This window comes from Oryctolagus cuniculus, chromosome 1, assembly GCF_051225735.1.
Source record: "Oryctolagus cuniculus isolate XC-2025 breed Fujian yellow rabbit chromosome 1, ASM5122573v1, whole genome shotgun sequence".
In the NCBI taxonomy this organism is placed as follows: domain Eukaryota; kingdom Metazoa; phylum Chordata; class Mammalia; order Lagomorpha; family Leporidae; genus Oryctolagus; species Oryctolagus cuniculus.
In genome coordinates, this window is record NC_142867.1 from 58,519,596 (window position 1) to 58,540,683 (window position 21,088).

General features: G+C 38.4%; 2 protein-coding genes across 2 annotated transcripts; both read left to right on the forward strand.

The window, feature by feature from the left end:
* Positions 1–338: 338 nt before the first annotated feature.
* LOC100346171 (olfactory receptor 5P80-like) lies at positions 339–1,283 on the forward strand. The gene has a single exon (XM_002708601.4). It carries the CDS (start codon positions 339–341, stop codon positions 1,281–1,283), a length of 945 nt encoding a protein of 314 aa, XP_002708647.4.
* An 8,614-nt stretch (positions 1,284–9,897) lies between these two features.
* Positions 9,898–10,845, forward strand: LOC100340464 (olfactory receptor 5P6-like). Its single transcript, XM_002708786.4, has one exon. It carries the CDS (start codon positions 9,898–9,900, stop codon positions 10,843–10,845), a length of 948 nt encoding a protein of 315 aa, XP_002708832.1.
* The last annotated feature ends 10,243 nt before the right edge of the window (positions 10,846–21,088 follow it).

Below are 21,088 nucleotides of genomic sequence, written 5' to 3' on the forward strand. Positions count from 1 at the left end.
AGTGTATTTGACACCGCATTCTTGAAGGGAAAAAAAACTGTCTCACATTTTAGATTTTCTCTATTCCTTAAAATGTACCTCACCTGACAACATGTTTCAAACATGAGTTGACTGTATCAAATTTTAAAAAGTGGTTTCTGTAATATTTCTGCCTATCTATCATAGAACATCTATATTATACAGTTCTTACATGAGGTATTATATGAAAGTATTTCTCCTCAAATTTGCAAATGAGTGCCTTATGTTTTGTGATTTTTATTGCCTTGCTAGTATGCAAGTAATACTGTTTTATTGAATTTTAACACCACTTGTTTTGCTTTCAGTGAACCTCATTCTCAATGGAGATGGGGACTGGAAACTACACAACAATGACAGAGTTCATTCTATTGGGGTTAACAGAAGATACCACAGCTTGTGCAATTTTATTTATTGTGTTTCTTGGGATCTATGTGGTCACCTTACTGGGCAATGTCAGCATAATTATGTTAATCAGAAGCAGCCCTCAGCTTCATACTCCAATGTACCTTTTCCTCAGCCATTTGGCCTTTGTAGACATTGGGTACTCTTCATCAGTCACACCAGTCATGCTTATGGGTTTCCTCAGGAAAGGAACTTTAATCCCTATTGCTGGTTGTGTAGCCCAACTCTGTTCTGTGGTGACATTTGGGACAGCTGAGTGCTTCTTGCTAGCTGCCATGGCCTATGATCGCTATGTAGCCATCTGCTCACCCCTTCTCTACAACACCCACATGTCCCCCAGAATCTGCATTTTCTTAGTGGGCATGTCCTACTTAGGTGGGTGTGGGAATGCTTGGACATTCACTGGCTGTCTGTTAAGTCTGTCCTTCTGCGGGCCAAATAAAGTCAATCACTTTTTCTGCGACTATTCACCACTTTTAAAGCTTTCTTGTTCTCACGATTTTATTTCTGAAATAGTTCCAGCCACCTCATCGGGCTCCATCATTGTGATCACAGTGTTTATCATTGCTCTCTCTTATGTCTACATCCTTTTTTCAATCCTGAAGATGCGCTCTACAGAGGGACGGCACAAGGCCTTCTCCACCTGCACCTCCCACCTCACTGCAGTCACTCTGTTCTATGGGACCATTACATTCATTTATGTGATGCCCAAATCCAGCTACTCAACTGACCAGAACAAAGTGGTATCTGTGTTCTACACAGTGGTGATCCCCATGCTGAACCCCCTCATCTACAGTCTCAGGAACAAGGAGGTTAAAGAGGCTGTGAGGAAACTGATGGCTAGGACCCACTGGAGATCATAAGAAACCTGACTTTCATAATAAATATATATAATAATGACCCCTAATGAAGGTTCAAGGATAATGTACTAAGTAAATTTCAATTTGTATTCACAGTATCCTAGACTCATAAATGTCAATGTCTTGTTATCAAAATTTTCAGTGTAAAAACGAGGATTCACTAAGATAGGAACATGCTGCAAAAAATAAACCCACAATATAGTTATTCTTGCATATATAAGCACAAGTCTTTTCACATTAAGTTTTGTGCTCTCTGAATGCAGTCTTTGGAATTAAACAGGAAAGGACGCATTTCAAACTCCCATAATGAGGAATAGAATAGTGTTGTTATCTAAGAGCTCTTCATCTGATATAGGTGGTCCCTACACACTACAGTGATCTAAGGGTTGAAACCAGTGATGCAGGTAGTTGAAAAGCTTCTATGATCCTGTGAACTAAGCCTGACCAACAGGAATCCTCCTGCAGTATCTGCAGATGAGCATGAGCTAGTCAACTGAGAAGATCCCAGAAGTTGTCCCTGAGCTACAGTTCTTCCATTTTTAGGGATTTATTCCATCAAATACTTTAAGAAGTCTCTAAATGAGAGCCTCCTGGGGTTTAACCTGGATTAACTGGCTCCTTTGGCAATAAAGAAGTGTACTGTTTTTATAAGGTTGTTTCAATCTTCAGAATTGTATGCTCCACTCTTCATAATGTCTGTTGAACCAATTTTTCTCAAATATTCCCATTGCTTCTGGGACTGAAAATTCTTGATACTTTATGTATAATTTCACTGAAACTGTTACAATAGTCCTAAAAATGCTCTTCTTGAACCATATTAATTTTAATTTTTTGGAATTTAAGTTTGTTTACATTGTTAAAGACTCCATTTGTGTTTGTTCATCAACTGTCTTTTCTATTTGATTATAAAATAAAAAGTATAATATTTTATAAATCTTTTTTTCTTTAAGAAAAATTTAAAGACTAGGTCAATCTTACAACATGTTCCATCATACAATTTTCTCTTTATTCATGAGGAATGATTTTTCTGTCTTCAACATTAAGTTCAATTTCTTTAAGTTCTGAAAGAAATAACACCCACATTTCCTGGTCCATACTGGCTGACTACAAATACTCTGTCTTATGCTATATGTGATCCATATGGGTCTCCAGATTAACTTTTCTTTGGATGTCCCTTTGCCAAAATTGATATGGTTACCACCATTGCAGAACCAACCTGACAGCAGAGTATTTCAATTAGACCCTGGTCTTACTCCATTACTCACAGGTCTGGCTAGCCAAATGGTAGGAGGCTGGCCGGCGCCGCGGCTCACTAGGCTAATCCTCCGCCTTGCGGCGCCGGCACACCGGGTTCTAGTCCCGGTCGGGGTGCCGGATTCTGTCCCGGTTGCCCCTCTTCCAGGCCAGCCCTCTGCTGTGGCCAGGGAGTGCAGTGGAGGATGGCCCAGGTGCTTGGGCCCTGCACCCCATGGGAGACCAGGATAAGCACCTGGCTCCTGGCTCCTGCCATCGGATCAGCGCGGTGCGCCGGCCGCAGCGCGCCGGCCGCGGCAGCCATTGGAGGGTGAACCAACGGCAAAGGAAGACCTTTCTCTCTGTCTCTCTCTCTCTCACTGTCCACTCTGCCTGTCAAAAAAAAAAAAAAAATGGTAGGAGGCTGATCTGGCATATTGGAGGCTTGGTTATGGGGCCATCTAAGAAACATCTGTAAGTCTGGATTGTTGCCTACGGAATTACAAAGGTGCCATAAACAAAAATATGAGCCAGGATGCATGGTTCTATGTACCAAGGTATAGAGGTAGGATCTGATTGCTAACTATTATACTAAATAATATGTTGCTCTAACAAATTACTACAACTTAGTGTCTTAAAGCAATACAAATATGTTATCTTACAGTTCTTGAGGTTGGAAGGCCAATATGAGTACCACTGGGCTGAAGTCAAGGTAGCATCCATTTTCTTAGATTTGCCAGATTCTAGGGACAACTGCATTCTTTCACTTGTGCCATCTGCTATATCCCTGTTTTGTGGTCCCATCTTTCCCTTAAACTTTTTAGCCACCTCTTTCTTCTCCTTTTAAGTATACTTATAATGATATTGTCTTTACCCTGGTAATACAGGATAATCTCTATTTCAAAGACAGTAAATAGCAATTAATCTAAAATGCAACTTCAATTTTTTCTTTGCTAAGCAACCTAGCATACTTCCAGTTTCTGTGATTAGATGTGGAATCTGTGTGTGTGTGTGTGTGTGTGTGTGTGTGTGTGTGGAGGGGTGGGCCCTACTATGCCTGTCCTACTCACGGAAGGATATTTTACTCTGCAGAAACTAAAGATACTAGAAATCTTTCCTCTTCTGCCAAATAGTATCTAATACTTTCTATATTTTTATTTTATATGAAACTTTATTAAAGTAAAATGCAAAAATCTCATAAAATTGTGTAATTTAAACGCCTATCATGATACAGAACATTAACACATAACAGAAAATCCCCTCATAACCCTCTCTAGTTGACATAGCTCTTGCCCCACAGGCACCCACTGTTCTGACTGTTCTGATCATTTTCCCACTATGGCTTCATTCTAACTGCTTATATCAATGGAGTAAAAAGTGTTCTTTATTTGTAAGACTAATTTGTTTTTATGTATTTTTCAACTTTTATTTAATAAATATAAATTTCCAAAGTACAACTCTTGGATTATAGTGGCTTTTTCCCCCCATAACCTCCCTCCCACCCGCAACCCTCCCATCTCCCACTCTCATCCCATTCACATCAAGATTCATTTTCAATTATCTCTATATACAGAAGATCAATTTAGTATATACTAAGTAAAGATTTCAACAGTTTGCACAAAATTTATTTATATGGTCATGTGTACCAATTGTTTGTTTCCTATTATAACTAAAATGTATTCTATTATGTGAATATTCTAAGATATTTCACCATTCTTCTATGAATAGAAACCTTAGTTTTTCCTCTTGGTATTTGCTTTCTGCCTGAAGTACAACTTTTAACATTTCTTATAATGTTTACATACTGATGATGAATTCTTTCAGTTTTTGGTGGTCCAGAAAGTCTTTGTTTTGCATGCAGTTTTGAACTATATTACTTCTGGGCATTCAGTTACAGCTCAGCAGTGTTCACCCTCACCTCCAGGATTATAAAAATGTGGCTCCAGCCTTCTCACTCACGTTACCTCTGATTATATCCAAATTTGTTTATCATAGTTTCCCTCATAGGATTAATTTTTATGTAGGTACATCTATAGAGGTCTATGAAATTTGTCACACAGATGCACTCAAATAATTAACTCCAAAATGGAAAACAGCAAATTTTGCTATTTACCACACAGAATTTGTCTTATGTTACCTTTTCCTCTTTTTTTTTCTTTTCAAAAATTTTATTAATAGTAAGAGAATAGATTTTACAGGTACAATTCTAAGAAGATAATGATAATGTCCTCCACTTACCTTCCTTCCTTAATTTTTGCAAAAGCATAATTTCAGTCCACTCTAAAATCACAGGCTTGATGCACTACTAACCATAATATTCAACAAGTAAAAAGTACAGGACCACAGTTCCATAGGAACATCAACAAGAGTTAAAATCAGCATTTGTCTACCTCCTCAATTCCTGACAATCACTAATTTGCTCTGTATCACTCTAACTTTGTTACTCTAAAACTCCTATATAAATAGAATTTGGGATTAAAGGTGAGCAGCATTTGCTCTGGTGAGCACATGATAGGAAATTAGGATCCTAATCATTGGTCTGGTACTCAGGACCAGACCATGGGACTAGCAAACGTTTATGTCATTAGGTATGGTATTGAAGGTGGGAGGCACACCCACAAATCAGGGAGCCTTCAGTAGTTACTGACGCAATGAAGTGTTGCTCACAGTAGTTCAAGGCATACATTCTAAAATTCAGTCTGTCCTAAATTTTAAGCTTAGATTTAATTTTATCAATTAAGTATATTTGTGCAAATAGATACACTAAGCCTAGGCTCCCTCATCTGTAAAACAAGATAATGCGATTACTTCAGTCACCTTAAAGATTAACTGAGATAATGTTTCCAAAATATTAAGCATAGGGCTTGGTAAAGCATAAGCTCTGAATGAAGGTTGGTTAGTACCACCAGCAATGAAACACTTATGCCAATGAGGCATCAGCAGGATGTCACAGGACTTCATAAGATTGGGATTATCAGGAGAACTAGAATGAGTCTTCAAGTGGAAGTTGATTTCTACTACCAGCTACTAAATTATCATTATCCCTTTGAGGCACATAGTTCAAGGAAATTAGTCTAACCTGGAAGTCATCCAAACCCGTTTTTGCTTCACAAGTCTCTATTCAACAAACACAAAAGTATTTTGTTTCTCTCTTCTGAAATTAAAATTATGTACATATCTTAAATAACTGTTACTCAGGAGTCATAAATGTATTATTTAAAATTCAACTTGACATGGCATCGTAGCCCAAATTTCCCAAGATATTTAATGGACGGTCTTACATTAATCACTACAATAAAAAATGAACACATACCGAATGAATAAAACAAAAGTTGCCACTTTATGTTTGCAGCTTAGTATTCTTTAGCCTGAAACATTAAACTTAGTAACAATATTTAGCTATGAGATTTATTACATTATACTTAATAACTATCAAATTAAACTATACTGACAACATAAAAAAAAAAAAAAGATAAAAAAATCACTTGAAAATTGACAGGACCCCTGAAGATTAGTTAGTTGTGTTTGTGTGAACTGAACTGCTCAATATGCACTGGGGAATGTGATAATGATCTCTGGTGCTTTAGAAATCACACTAGAATTTTTAGAATCTTCAGAGACTTGTTCTCAAAGGAAAACAATGAAATAAAACATGGGTACTATATGATATATGGCTTTGATTTTAATACTGCTATGTTGAGTGAATTCTTATTTCCAGTGGCAAGAGTTTGCTTTTGTGAGTCACTGTGGTTTAATGATTTCCATTTACTATCTGAGAGCACTTTTTTTTTTTTAAGATTAGTTATTATAGTGCTATCCCTGGCAGGCAGGCAGGCAGGCAGGCAGGCATCTATCTATCTATCTATCTAAAGATTTATTTTATTTATTTGAAAGAGTTACGGAAAGAGGTAGAGACAGAGAGAGAGCGCAAGGTCTTCCACCCACTGGTTCATTCCCCAAATGGCCACAACAGCTGGAGCTGAGGAAATCCGAAGGCAGGAGCCAGGAGCTTCTTCCAGGTATCCCATGTGTGCAGGGGCACAAGTATGTGGGCCATCCTTTGCTGCTTTCTCAGGTGCATTACAAGGGAGCTGGATCAGAAGTGGAACAGCTGGGACTTGAACTGGCACCCATATGGGATGCTAGTGCTGCAGGCTGGGGATTTAATCTGTTGTGCCACAGCACCAGCCCCTAAGAGCACTTTTTTTTTTTTAAGTTGTATCTGTATTCACAAGCCATAGTTAAGGAACAGAGTAAATATAATTTGGCAGTTGGCTAGCAAGTGACTTTGTGTGTGAATTGACTTAAGTTACACATTCAAATTATTGTAAGTTGACAGATGTAATTCACTTGACCAAGATTTCTCATTTAACCCACCAAGAACAGAACCTCACATGCCTTTGATACTGTTTAAACTTAGCATTCAGCCATAACACTAATATATTCTCCAGATGTGAAATGTTTTTGCTACATACTGTTACTAAGTATCCAGTGGAATATATACTTTGTGTATAGGTCGAAAGCTCTAGCATTACATCATCAGATACTTTGAACCAAGAAGGCTATAAAGCCATAAAACATGGGGTATGAACATCAACCTGGTCACTAGCTGGATGAACCTGGGTAAGCTTAACGTTTTAGGCTGAAACTTTATTCAGTTATACAAGTATACTAGGCTGAAAACAATATTATTTCATTCTTTAATACTCTGATTAGAAAACACTGTAATGTTTGATGTATTTAAATAAGCGTTCTTCATGTATGTTCTAAATGTTAATCATATAATCATTTGCATATAATTATAATGTGAACTGAAACTACTTTCAAAGCAAGATTTTCATAGGAAACAGCAAAAATATTTTATAACCTTATAATAGACAATCTCATTCATAATCTAACCTTAATTTCTAATTTTTTTCTATTTCTTCCCAGTCCCTTCAAGAAATAATGTTCTCCTTTTTAAAAAATGGTCTCGGGGTGGGAGGTCAGCCTAGTATTTAAGATGCTGTGTCCCACACCATAGGATTTGGGTTCTATTCCCTTACTCCACCTCCGTTCTGATGCAGAACCTAGGAGGCAGTGGTGACAGTTCAAGTACTTGGGTTCCTGTCAACCATGCAGAAGACCTGGATTCAGTTCCTGGCTGGTGGCACTAGCCCTGGCCATTGCAAGCATTTGGAAAGTGAACTAGTGAATAGGTGCTCTCTCTCTTTTTCTCCCTGCTTCTCAAATTCAAAATAAATTTAATGCTTAGTGAAGTAAGCCAGTCCCCAAAAGACAAATATCATGTTTTCTTTGATATGTGGTAATTCATATAGTATACAAAAAATGTCAGAGAATGAAACTGACAGATTAAAATCTGAGTATTGTTTATAGCCCTTGTCTACTTTTCTGTGGAACACAGTCTTTCTAGATTTTAGTTGTTGAAAATTATGGCTAGTGGTATATTATGCCTGTGGTAATACAGTAAATTGAAAGAATGTTATTGCAAAAATTAAAGGGAAAAAAGGAAAGAAGGGGAGATCGAAAAAAGGAAGGAAGAGAAATACGTTTATCTTCTTAGAATCGTATTTATGAAATCCTTACATTAGGGCCGGTGCCGTGGCTCACTTGGTTAACCCTCTGCCTGCAGCGCCAGTATCTCATATGGGCAGCAGGTTCTAGTCCCGGCTGCCCCTCTTCCAGTCCAGCTCTTGGCTGTGGCCCGGGAGGGCAGTGGAGGATGGACCAGGTGGTTGGGCCCTGCACCCGCATGGGAGGAAGCACCTGGCTCCTGGCTTCGGATTGGCGCAGCGCCAGCCACAGCGGCCATTTGGGGATTGAACCAATGGAAGGAAGAGCTTTCTCTGTCTCTCTCTCACTGTCTAAACTCTTTCTGTCAAATAAAAAAAAAGAAATCCTTACATTAATGAAAGTTAAAAAATTTAAATGTACTTGTTTAACTGACTGAAATTTTTAACTATGGAACTAGGCACCTCATTTATGCATTAGCTGTCAAAAAAGTAAATGGCACATCTGTTATTCCCAAATTACAAGTGTACTAAAATTCAATGTAATTCTTAATAAATAATCATTAAATTCAATTAATATCTAATTATTATAACTATTAAGGGAAGAGACTGCAATCAATCTGAAATTCATAATGTGATTCACTATTTCCCCTGTAAGTTTAGGTAAGTTACTTAATATTTTCAAGCCCAAATTATTCATCTATAAAATTGGAATAGTAAAAGTATTAAATGTTATTACATTGACTTTTATAAAGAACTGTATATAAAATTTTGAATCCTATGCCAGGAACTTAGTAATTACTGTATAAACAGTAGCTATTACTCCATTATCTAATCCTATATTTAAATATTTTACTTCCTTCTGTTATACTTCTAATTCCTCTTTGTATTTTTTGTGAATTTTAACCTAAAAATTTAAAACTTTGAAACTTAGGTATATTTTATAAATACAAATGCAGAGGCAGGCATTTGGTGTAGTAATAAGATGTTGCCTGGGGTGTCTGCATCCCATAGTAGAGAGAATGGGCGTGAGTCCTGGCTCCTTGTCCAATCCCAGCTTTCTGTTATGTGCACCCTAGGAAGCAGCAGAGGATGGTCCAAGGACTTGGATCCCTGCCACTCATAAGAATCCCTGATCGAAATTCAGGCTCCTCGCTTGAGTCTGGCCCAACCCCAGCTGTTCTGTGCATTTGGAAGTCAACCAGTAGATGGAAGATTTCTTTATCTCTCTTTAAGATTTTATTTATTTAGTACACAGGCAGAGTTACAGACAGCATGTCAGAGAGAGACAGAGAGAAGGGTCTTCCTTCCGTTGGTTCACCCCTCAAGTGGCCGCAACAGCCGGAGCTGCGCCGATCTGAAGCCAGGAGCCAGGTGCTTCCTCCTGGTCTCCCATGCAGGTGCAGGGGCCCAAGCACTTGGGCCATCCTCCACTGCCTTCCCAGGCCACAGCAGAGAGCTAGACTGAAAGAGGAACAACCGGGACTAGAACCAGCACCCATATGGGATGCTAGTGCTGCAGGAGGAGGAATAACCTAGTATGCCATGACACCGGCCCCTCTTTATCTCTTTCAAATAACAATAAATATACAAACACACACACACAGTGACAGAGACAGACATTACTTCAAATGAATTTTGGAAGTTCCTACAAAAAGAAATTTAAATATAGGAAGACTCAATACACCTTAGTATGAGTATATACACTCTGGGAATCCAGAATATAAAACATATTTAATATAAAATTTGCATGAATCATTTTGTGTTTATAATAACATACATGTATGCATTAATGAAAGGAAACCTTCACAGTTATACAATCTTTGAAGAACTCTTTTCATCACAGGTTGATTTTACAACAGCTACATTGGCTCATGGATTCCCTGATATATGGGAACCACACTGCAGTGTCAGGGTTCATTTTATTGGGCTTAACAGATGATCCCATGCTACGAGTCGTCCTCTTCGTGATCATCCTATGCATCTACCTGGTGACCATATCTGGCAATCTCAGCACAATCGTTCTTATCAGAATCTCTTCTCAGCTCCATCATCCCATGTACCTTTTTCTGAGCCAACTGGCTTTTGTTGATATGGGTATTTCATCTTCTGTTACACCCAACATGCTTGTAAACTTCTTAAGACAGAGAGGCACAATCTCCTACTTTGGATGTGCCATTCAGCTTGGCTCAGCTGCTTTCTTTGGTACAGCTGAGGGCTTCCTCCTGGCTGTCATGGCGTATGATCGCTTTGTGGCAATCTGCAACCCCCTGCTTTATTCAACCAAAATGTCTACACATGTCTGTGTCCAGTTACTCATCATAACTTATGCAGTTGGTTTTCTCAATACCTGGCCGTTTGCCATATGCTTCCATTCCTTACTCTTCTGTGGGTCAAACAGAGTCAACCATTTCTTCTGTGATTTTGCTCCTTTAGTTGAACTCTCCTGTTCCGATGTCAGTATCCCTGTTCTTGTTCCCTCACTTACTGCTGGCTCCATCATTGTGGTTGCTGTGCTTGTCATAGCTGTCTCCTACATCTACATCCTCATCACAATCCTGAATATGCGCTCCACTGAGGGGCGCCACAAGGCCTTCTCCACCTGTACCTCCCATCTCACAGCAGTCACTCTGTTCTATGGGACTGTTACATTCATTTATGTGATGCCCAAATCCAGCTACTCAACTGACCAGAACAAGATAGTGTCTGTGTTCTACATGGTGGTGAACCCCATGTTGAACCCCCTCATCTACAGTCTCAGGAATAATGAGATTAAAGAGGCTCTGAAAAGAGAGCTTGGAAGGAAAGTATTGTCTTGGTGACCGCTGCTGTTTTTGTAGATTTTGATATAATATCCCATGAATATGATAATAAAAGGCAATTGAGTAACTACAGTTGGAATATATCTGTATCCGGAGTGAAACTTTTCAATCAACATAGGGAGTGGATTTTCAAATATCAAATAGTAAATCAGAGTCTCATGGTAAGATATCTTTAATATATTTAACTCATAATTTAAAAACATACTGTTTCACATAAAATGTAGGAAAATTATTTTTAACTATTGCTATTTTTCCAAATTTAGTAAATTGTGGAATTTCCATGTTATACTTCCAGTTCTTTAAGGTTATGTCTATTTTCAATAGCATCTTATGCTAAGTGTGCATAACTACAGTTAAGTATGGATATAAATTCTGAGATGACATGACAAAATATAACTGACTATACTTTGGAGGTGTTTTTGTTCCAATAAGGTTATCTGACAATAATGGGCTTTAAATCTGTCAGATTCTATTTTCTTGGCCTTGAACTCCAGCCTTGGATATATGGGAAAGGAGGAGATGCCCCTGACTAACTTATGTATGCCTCGGTCAGATCACAAGAAGCCACATCCTCTGAAGAAGTAGAAGGCTTCTTGGACTCCTCAGGGAATGATCAGAACAAATTTCTGGAGTGACTTCATCATGTTCCCTTCCACATTCAGCAAAGAATATTAAGGGACTTAGTTTGTTCCCTGGAGAATCTTGGTTTATATCCATATGCTGAAAACCAGAATGTTTATTTATCTTTCCCTATCACTTTTGTATACCCACTTCTTAGTCTCTGGTAATAGGCACCATTAATCAATCAATTCATGGATTCAGAAGCATGAGAATAATTTTATTCATCTTCACCCACACTCCTATATTAGATGAGTCTTATACTTTCTGAGGCCTGAGGCCAACAGTTACCTACCACTTATCTCCACCTTCTCTGTCACCACTTACACTTCCAGCTGCTTCTCTTAACATTGAGTTAAAATTAACCATCACAGGGGTAATATTTAATGTGTCTATTTGACTAGGCTATGGTGTCCTGTTGTTTAGTGCAGCATGAGTCTAAATGTTATTCACATGGTGTTTTTGTGGTTGTGATTAACATTTAAATCAGCAGACATTAAATAAAGCCTATTGTCTTCCACAATACTGGTGGGCCTTGTCCAATCATTTGAAGGCCTCAAAAGAAAAGACTGGGAACCTCACAAGAGGAAGGAATTCTGCCTTCAGATGCAACATCAATTCTGGCTCATGTTTTTTTCAACTTACCCTACACATTTTGGACATGCTAGCTCTCACAACTGCATGAGCAAAACCCTTAAAATCTCAGACATGGAGAGAAGTGAAAGGAGAGAGAGAGGCAGAAAGAGAGGGAGAAGGAGAGGAAAAGAGACAGCAGGAAGAGAGAGACAGAGAGAAATGGATATGAATCGTTTCTCTAGAGAAGTCTGATAAATACAATCTTAATCAACTTGCTTCTTCTGTTGCTGTCTTCCATTTCATTCTCCTTACACCAATCACAGCCATAAATGTAAAGATTTGGTGTTTTCAAAAATAACAGACATACGAAAAGATGCTCAGGAACATTAACTAGCAGGGAAATGCAAAGAAAACCCACAATCAGGTTTCACCTCATCCAATAGAGGGCTATCATCCAAAAATCAAAAATTAGCAAATGCCGGCGAGGATGTGGAGAAAAGGGTACAAAAATATAATATGTATATATTAGCAAAATGGACATCTTGAGATATGATTACTGTTTATATCCCTTGTCTACCCTCCTGAGGAACATTAGTCTTTCTACTTACTACTTGTTGGATTCTTTATTTAATGGAGGACTAAGCTTGTGGCTATAAAGTAAATTGAAAGTATGTCATTGCAAGCATTAAAAGAAAAATAAAGGAAGGAAAAAGGAGGGTAGATGCGAGAGGGAGGCCCATGTTTGTTGCTGCCTCACGACCCTCTAATATGTAGTACTTTATTGGAAATATTTTTCCCTGCACCAGGCAGGGCAAAACCTCTTACACTGCAGGTACAGAACAAAATGTTTTTTCCCATGTTCCAAAAAGCCTCTTTAAAGCTCTAGATCAGGAGCAGTGTTGTACCATAGCAAGTAATGCCAGTGCCCACAACACTGGTGTCCCATATGTACACCAGTTCACATCATGGCTGCCCCACTTCTGATCCAGCTCCCTGCTAAGGCACCAGGGGAAAGCAGCAGAAGATGGCCCAGGTGCTTGGCTCCCTGCCACCCACATGGGAGACCTGTAAGGAGCTCCTGGATCTTGATTTTGGCTTGCCCTGGGCATTGTGGCCATCTGGGGAGTGAACCAGCAGATAGAAGATTCTCTCTCTTTCTCTTTCTCTACTCTTTCAAATGCAGTATCTTGTGAGAACAAAAGCTCTAGATTAAAGTAAGGACGCCATCATCTCCTTATAGAGCTGTGGGAGCATATTCTTCAAACCCACAATGAACTGGTAGTCACATATTCTGTGTTTGTTATCACTACAATAATGGAAGCTTCATACAGATAGTTACAGTAACTATTCTTCCTCAAGTTTCTAATTTTCACACAGTTACTACAGAACAATGAGTTTAAATGCGTATTTGATATGAATGAATGAAAAACTAATAAATTAATGGATGGCTAAGTTAAACTTTTGCTCTTGCTGAAGCCACTGTTTTTCCTAACTGGATTCTTACTACTCATCAGTTGAACATTTCTTCATGATAGAATTACTGAATGTTTGGATCTAATTCTGCTACATCTGTGACTTTTACAAAAACTCATATTTACCATATCTAGACCACTACCTCAAAATTTTTCTACACACAAAAAAAGATTTTATTTCTTTACTGATTTGAAAGGCAGAGTGGGAAAGACAGTGATCTTCCATCCCCTGGTTCATTCTCTAAATGGTCTCAATAGCCAGGTATAGGCCAGGCTGAACTCAGGAGGCAGGAACTCCATCTGGGTCTCCCACATGGGTGGCAGGAACCTGATTACTTGGGCTATGTTCTGCTGTCTGGCAAGGCACATTAGCAGGGAGCTGGGTGGAAGCAGACCAGCTGGGACTAGCACCAGCCCTCTGATATTAGAGGCTGGAGTCACAAGTGGCAGCCTAATATGATATGCAACCCAGCTTGACCCTACCTCAAAATGTTTTAACCCAGATTAACAACTAGTATTCCTGTTTACTTAAGTAAAAAAAATGTGTAATCACAATACCCTAAATTATATATTTGCAAAGTTGGACAGTAGAGCTTAATGTCAAATGTTAGTAGTGGAATTACAGAAGTAAATGTATTAGCAATAGCAGTTGACAATACCAGATTGTTGACTCCATTCTAGGTACTGTTGTTAGTGATTTACAAGAATGAATTCAGTAAATCCTCAGAATACTCCTATTATGTTTCTTCCCCCATGTTCATTTTAAATAGGATGTAAATGAGATAACATAACAGTTACACAAAAGATAAAGATTACAATATCTTCTTTACAATTTGACTTCTTTTAAGTCACATACTGTGGCGAGGGGTGGAGTGAGGAACTATTTGAGAATATTGTCCCACAAGAGGACTTTGTCTCTGGCACATTTCTTTTTAGAAAACACTTTCTGGGACCGATGCAGAGATGCAGTAGGTTAATCTGAGGCACCAGCATCCCATATGGGTGCCAGTTTTAGTCCCAGCTGCTCCACTTCCAATCCAACTCTCTGCTGTGGCCTGGAAAAGCAATAGAAGATGGCCCAAGTGCTTGGGTCCCTGCACCCACGTGGGAGACCCAGAGGAAGCTCCTGGTTCCTGGCTTTGGATCAGCTCAACTCCAGCCATTGAGGCCATTTGGGGAGTGAACCAATGGGTGGAAGACCTTTTTCTCTCTCTCCCTCTCACTGTCTGTAACTCTACCTCTCAAATAAATAAATAAAATATTTAAAAAATAAATTAAAAAAATAAAAAGACTTTCTGTTCAAAGTATAGAGATGTCTACATGTGAATATGGTAATTAAACTTGCCTTAATTATTTCAAATAAAATCAATAAGCCACTAAGTTTTTAAAAATGTTTTAAAGTATGTTTCTAGTTCCATAGGAGATGAGGTAAAACCATTCCTCTTAAGATCTCCCCCATATTACCAAAAAGAAACCCTGGATGTACACAACAAACAAGGGGAGGAAGACTTTGAGTGATGAAAGAAAGGTGGACCGCTTAGGGACTTCAGGACTTGAGGAACAGTAAAGCGAGTACTGATTCTTTTGGGCTTCTTGACTGATTTCATATACCTCAGAGACAGCAATGCAGAGCTCTAACATTCTCCATTCAAGTACATTTTAAAACAAATATTAATGGCTCTAGAGGGAGGCAAATGCTCCAATACAAAAATAATGGGGACTTCATCATCCCACTTTCATCAGGTGACAGATCAACGAGAAACAAAACAAAACAATAGAGCTCATCTACACTATGCACCAAATGGATATGACATCTATAGAACATTTTATCCTACATCTATGAATTCAAAAAAACTGAAATCATCCCTTGTATGTTTCCTGATCAAAATGGAATAAAGCTGAAAATCTATAGCATACAAAACTGTAGAAAACAAAAACACTGAGACTGAACAACCTGCTTCTGAATGAACAGTGGCTTACAGACAAAAATAAAATTTAAAAAGACCTGAAAAATTCCTGAAAACAAATGATGATGATAACAAAGCATATGAAAACTTAAGGAATACAGCAAAAGCAGTTCCAAGAGGAAAGATTCTAGCAATTAGTGCCTACATCAAGAAATTGGAAAGGTATCAAAGAACTATCCAATAATGCATCTCAAGGACCTAGAGACCCCAGAGCAAACCAAACCCAAAATTAGTAGGAGGAAAGAAATATTAAGAACTAGAAAATAAAATTGAAATAAAAATACCAGAGATCAGTAAAAATATAATTTTTAGAAAATTAACAAAATCGGTAAATCAATGGCCAAACCAACCAAAAAAGGGAGATCAAAATTAATGAAATCAGAGATGAAAAAGAGATATTACAGAAATAAAAAGAATCATCAGGAATAACTAAAAACAGCTATGTGTCAACAATTTGCAAAATCTAGAAGATACAGGGGCACATATGATTTAATCAAATAGAGGCACAAAGACACAGAGTACCTACTAAGCCAATGACCAAGACTGAGATGCTTGCAATAAAGAAACACACAGGCTTCCCTGATGAATTCTACCAAATATTTTAAGAGCTAATGTCAATTCATCTTAAATGATTCAAAAGTAATTCAAAGTGAGGGAACCCCTCTCAAACTCCTTCTATGAGACTAGCAGTGCCTTAATTCCAAAACCAGAAAAAAGATACAAGAAATAGAACTGCAGACCAATATACCTGATGAACACAGACTGCACAGGCAGTCAAAGCCAAAATTATCATTTGGGATTGCATCAAATTGAGAAGTTTCTGTACTGCAAAGGAAACAGGAAAGTGAATAGGCAAGCGACAGAATGGGAAAAAATATTTGCAAACTATGCGACCGATAAAGGGTTAATAACCAGAATCTACAAGAGATCAAGAAACTCCACAACATCAAAACAAACAACCCACTTAAGAGATGGGCCAAGGACCTCAATAGACATTTTTCGAAAGAGGAAATCAAAATGGCCAACAGACACATGAAAAAATGTTCAGGATCACTAGCCATTAGGGAAATGCAAATCAAAACCACAATGAGGTTTCACCTCACCCCGGTCAGAATGGCTCACATTCAGAAATCTACCAACAACGGATGCTGGCGAGGATGTGGGGAAAAAGGGACACTAACCCACTGTTGGTGGAAATGCAAACTGGACAAGCCACTATGGAAGTCAGTCTGGAGATTCCTCAGAAACCTGAAGATAACCCTACCGTTTGACCCAGCCATCCCACTCCTTGGAATTTACTCAAAGGAAATTAAATTGGCGAACAAAAAAGCTGTCTGCACATTAATGTTTACTGCAGCTCAATTCACAATAGCTAAGATCTGGAATCAACCCAAATGCCCATCAACAGTAGACTGGATAAAGAAATTATGGGACATGTACTCTATAGAATACTATACAGCAGTCAAAAACAATGAAATCCGGTCATTTGCAACAAAACAGATGAATCTGGAAAACATCATGCTGAGTGAATTAAGCCAGTCCCAAAGGGACAAATATCATATGTTTTCCCTGATCAGTGACAACTAACCAAGCACCAAAAAGGAAACCTGTTGAAATGGACACTATGAGAAAGAGTGACTTGATCAGTCCTTGTCCTGACTGTTGATGTACAACTTAATACTTTATCCCTTTTAGCATTTTTTATTCTACTTAATACTATTGGTTGAACTCTAATTAACACACAATTATTCTCAGGTGTTTAAATTTAACTGAAAAGTGATCTCTGTTAAATGTAAGAGTGGAAATAAGAGGGAGGAGATGTACAATTTGGGACATGCTCAAGCTGCCTTGCCCCAAATGGTAGTTAGAAATGTGCCAGGGGATTCTATTTCAATCCCATCAAGGTGGCATGTACCAATGCTCACTAGTCAAAGTGATCAATTTCAGTTCACAATTGATCACACTGATAGGTCTAAGAGTCAAAGGGATCACACAAACAAGACTAGTGTCTGCTAATACTAACTGATAGAATAAAAAAGGGAGAGAACGATCCAACATGGGAAGCGGGATACTCAGCAGACTCATAGAATGGCAGATGTCCTAAACAGCACTCTGGCCTCAGAATCAGCCGTTAAGGCATTCAGATCTGGCTGAAGAGCCCATGAGAGTATTTCAGGCATGGAAAGCCAAGACACTCTGGTAAAAAAAAAAAAAACCTAAATGAAAGATCTCTGCAAGTGAGATCCCAGTAGAAAGAACAGGTCATCAAAGAAGGAGGTACCTTTCTCTGAAGGGAGGAGAGAACTTCCACTTTGACTATGACCTTGTCTAAATAAGATAAAGTCGGCGAGCTCAGGGGGCTTCCATAGCCTTGGCAACTCATGACTAGAGCCTAGGGAGATTACAGACGCCATAAACAAGAGGGTCAATTTGCTAAGTCAGCAACAGGAGTCACTGCGCACTTACTCCTCTTGTAGGATCTCTGTCCTTAATGTGTTGTTCAATGTGAATTCATGCTATAACTTGTACTCAAACAGTATTTTACACTTTATGTTTTGTGTGGGAGCTAACTGTTGAAATCTTTACTTAATATATGCTAAATTGATCTTCTGTATATAAAGAATTGAAAATGAATCTTGATGTGAATGGAATGGGAGAGGGAGCGGGAGTTGGGATTGTTGCGGGCGGGAAGGAAGTTATGGGGGGCAGGGAAAAGCCATTGTAATCCATAAGCTGTACTTTCCAAATTTATATTTGCTAAAAAGTTAAAAAAATAAAGAAAAAAGAAATGGGGAAAAGCTGGAAGCATTTCCATTAAGATCTGGATCCAGACAATGATGACCACGTTCACCACTGCCATTCAATATAGTTCTGGTTTTAGACAGAGCCACTAGGCAATAAAAAGAAATCAAAAGGATACAAATTGAAAAGGCATGTTTTTCATATTCTTGGTGCCTGTGAAGTCCAGGAACAAGGCTCTAGCAGATTCAGTGTCATACGTCTTATATTAGTGATCCAGTTTCTGCATATCCTTCCCTGCGTTAGTATTTTCACCATTTTTTGTTTTGAAGAAAAGTCTATATAACTAATGTGATAGTGAAACAGTATATGATGAACAAAACAACAAAATAGTAATGAAAGAAGTAAAATAACTGAACGAGTCAAGAGGAATATTGTGTCCATGGACTGGATGACAACATTTCAATGATACAAATTTTCATATTGATATATATCTATATAGTGTTTTTTATGGCTTTAATTTTACTTTTCTAATGATTAGCGATTTTGAACATGTTTCCATGTACTTACTTGCTATCACATGTCTTAATAAAGTGCCTGTTCAAATCGGCCTGTTTGTCCATTTTCTTCTTGGTTTGTTTCCTTGGAGTGACTGTTAACAATGTTCCATATAGGAGTACTCTGTCCAGTTTGTGATTTACAGATTCATTCTCCCATTACATGGCTTGTATTTTAATCTTGTCAACAGAGCCTTTCAGGAAGCAAAAGTTTTAATTTTTGCTATAGTGCTTCATTCTTTAAATTTATCAATTGCATTTTTGTATTGTCACCCTAGTCATAAAGATTTTTATGTCTTCCTGTAAGAGGTTTATAGTCAAGTTTGGAGATGTGGTATAGTGGGTTAAGCTGCTGCCAGCACCCCCAGCATCCCATATGGGCCTGGTTCACATCCCAGCTGCTCCACTTTGATCCAGCTCCCTGCTAATGCTCCTGGGAAAGCAGCAGAAGATGACCCAAGTGCTTGGGTCCCTGTACCCACATGGGAGACCCAAATGAAGCTCTTAGCTTTTGGCTTCTATCTGGCCAAGAGCCCTGGCCTTTGTGGACATTGGGGAGCGAACCAGAGGATGGAAGATCTCTCTCTCTTTCTCTCCCTCTCCCTGCCTTTGCCTCTGCCTCTCTGTAACTTCACCTTTCAAATAAATGAATAAATCTTTTAAAAATTTAAAGTGTTGTTTTATAGTCTTAAACTTTACATTTTGGTCTGTGGTCCATTTTAAGTTAATTTTTGTTATTAGGTGTGAGGTTTCAGTTTTGAGTCAGGATCATTTGTGCACTTACTTTTGCTTATCAAAGTCCCATTATTCCAACATCATTTGATGAAAAGACTATCATTTGAATTGCTTTTATAACTTACGATCACTTGGTTGTACTTGTGTGAACACATTTCCAAATTCTCTATTCCTTTCCATAGATGTATGTCTGTCTCTCCACTAATACCACACTGTCTTCTTTTTTATTTTTTTTAAGAAAAGGGGAATGAGAGAGAGAGAAAAAGAATCTTTTTTTTTTTTTTTTGACAGGCAGAGTTAGTGTGAGAGAGAGACAGAGAGAAAGATCTTCCCTTTTCCGTTGGTTCACCCCCCAAGACTCTGGCTGGCACCTTGCGGCCGGCGTGCTGCACCAATCTGAAGCCAGGAGCCAGGTGCTTCTCCTGGTCTCCCATGCGGGTGCAGGGCCCAAGCACTTGGGCCATCCTCCACTGCACTCCCTGGCCACAGCAGAGAGCTGGCCTGGAAGAGGGGCAACTGGGACAGAATGCGGCGTCCCGACCAGGATTAGAATCCTGTGTGCCGGCGCCGCAGGCGGAGGATTAGCCTAGTGAGCTGTGGCGCCGGCTCACACTGTCTTGAGTACTGTTGCCACACAATCTTTAATTTGGGTTGTGTTTCTTTATTGTTTTTTAGCAATTATTTTTCTTTCCATATAAATTTTAGAGTCAGATTGTTTTTCATTAGTAAGTAACTTTTTGTAATTTAAGACAATAATTGCATTAACACTATATAGATATATATCAATATGAAAATTTGTATCATTGAAATGTTGTCATCCAGTCCATGGACACAATATTCCTCTTGACTCGTTCAGTTATTTTACTTCTTTCATTACTATTTTGTTGTTTTGTTCATCATATACTGTTTCACTATCACATTAGTTATATAGACTTTTCTTCAAAAAAAAGAAATAAGATTAGAAAGTACACTCTCACTCTAACTTTTGACACTATTATAAGTTCTGAGTAGTACAACTTAAAAATCTATACATGGTGAGGGAATTTGTAAATGAATATAGGAAATTCAAAAAAAAGTCAGTTTTTTTAGGCCTTCCAACAGTTTATTAGAAAGAATGTAGACACTTTTCAAAAGTCGCTACTGTCATGAATATGCCATGAAAAACCAAAGTTTTTCAACCCTGGTATAATCTAAATCAAAATAAGAAATAAAAAATTCCCATAATGTGTTAACACCTTTTCAAAAATTTGCCATACTAACAGTGCAAATATAAATCTGTATAGACTGTCAAGCAACAATGCACAGCTTTCTTTGTCCTCCATACTAAGAGGTGTAAAAGTTTTAGGGCCAAACAATAACAAATGAAAAGGCTTCAAAAAGCTTCTAAGTTAGGGCATTCACTAGTTTTGGCTTAGATACAGCTGGAGCACTGACAAGAGATAACTTACATGTAATAATGTGCAGTATGTGTTTTGGAAAATAAACATTAGTGGAGCAATCCTGAAGGACACGCCAGAGCACCAGCAGCTTACGTGTAAGGTGGCAGTCACTCTGTGTGCATGTCCTAAAATCTAAAATG

Coding starts and splice junctions, on each gene's coding strand:
- LOC100346171 (XM_002708601.4), top strand. CDS start 339: ATGGAGATGGGGACTGGAAACTACACAACAATGACAGAGTTCATTCTA.
- LOC100340464 (XM_002708786.4), top strand. CDS start 9,898: ATGGATTCCCTGATATATGGGAACCACACTGCAGTGTCAGGGTTCATT.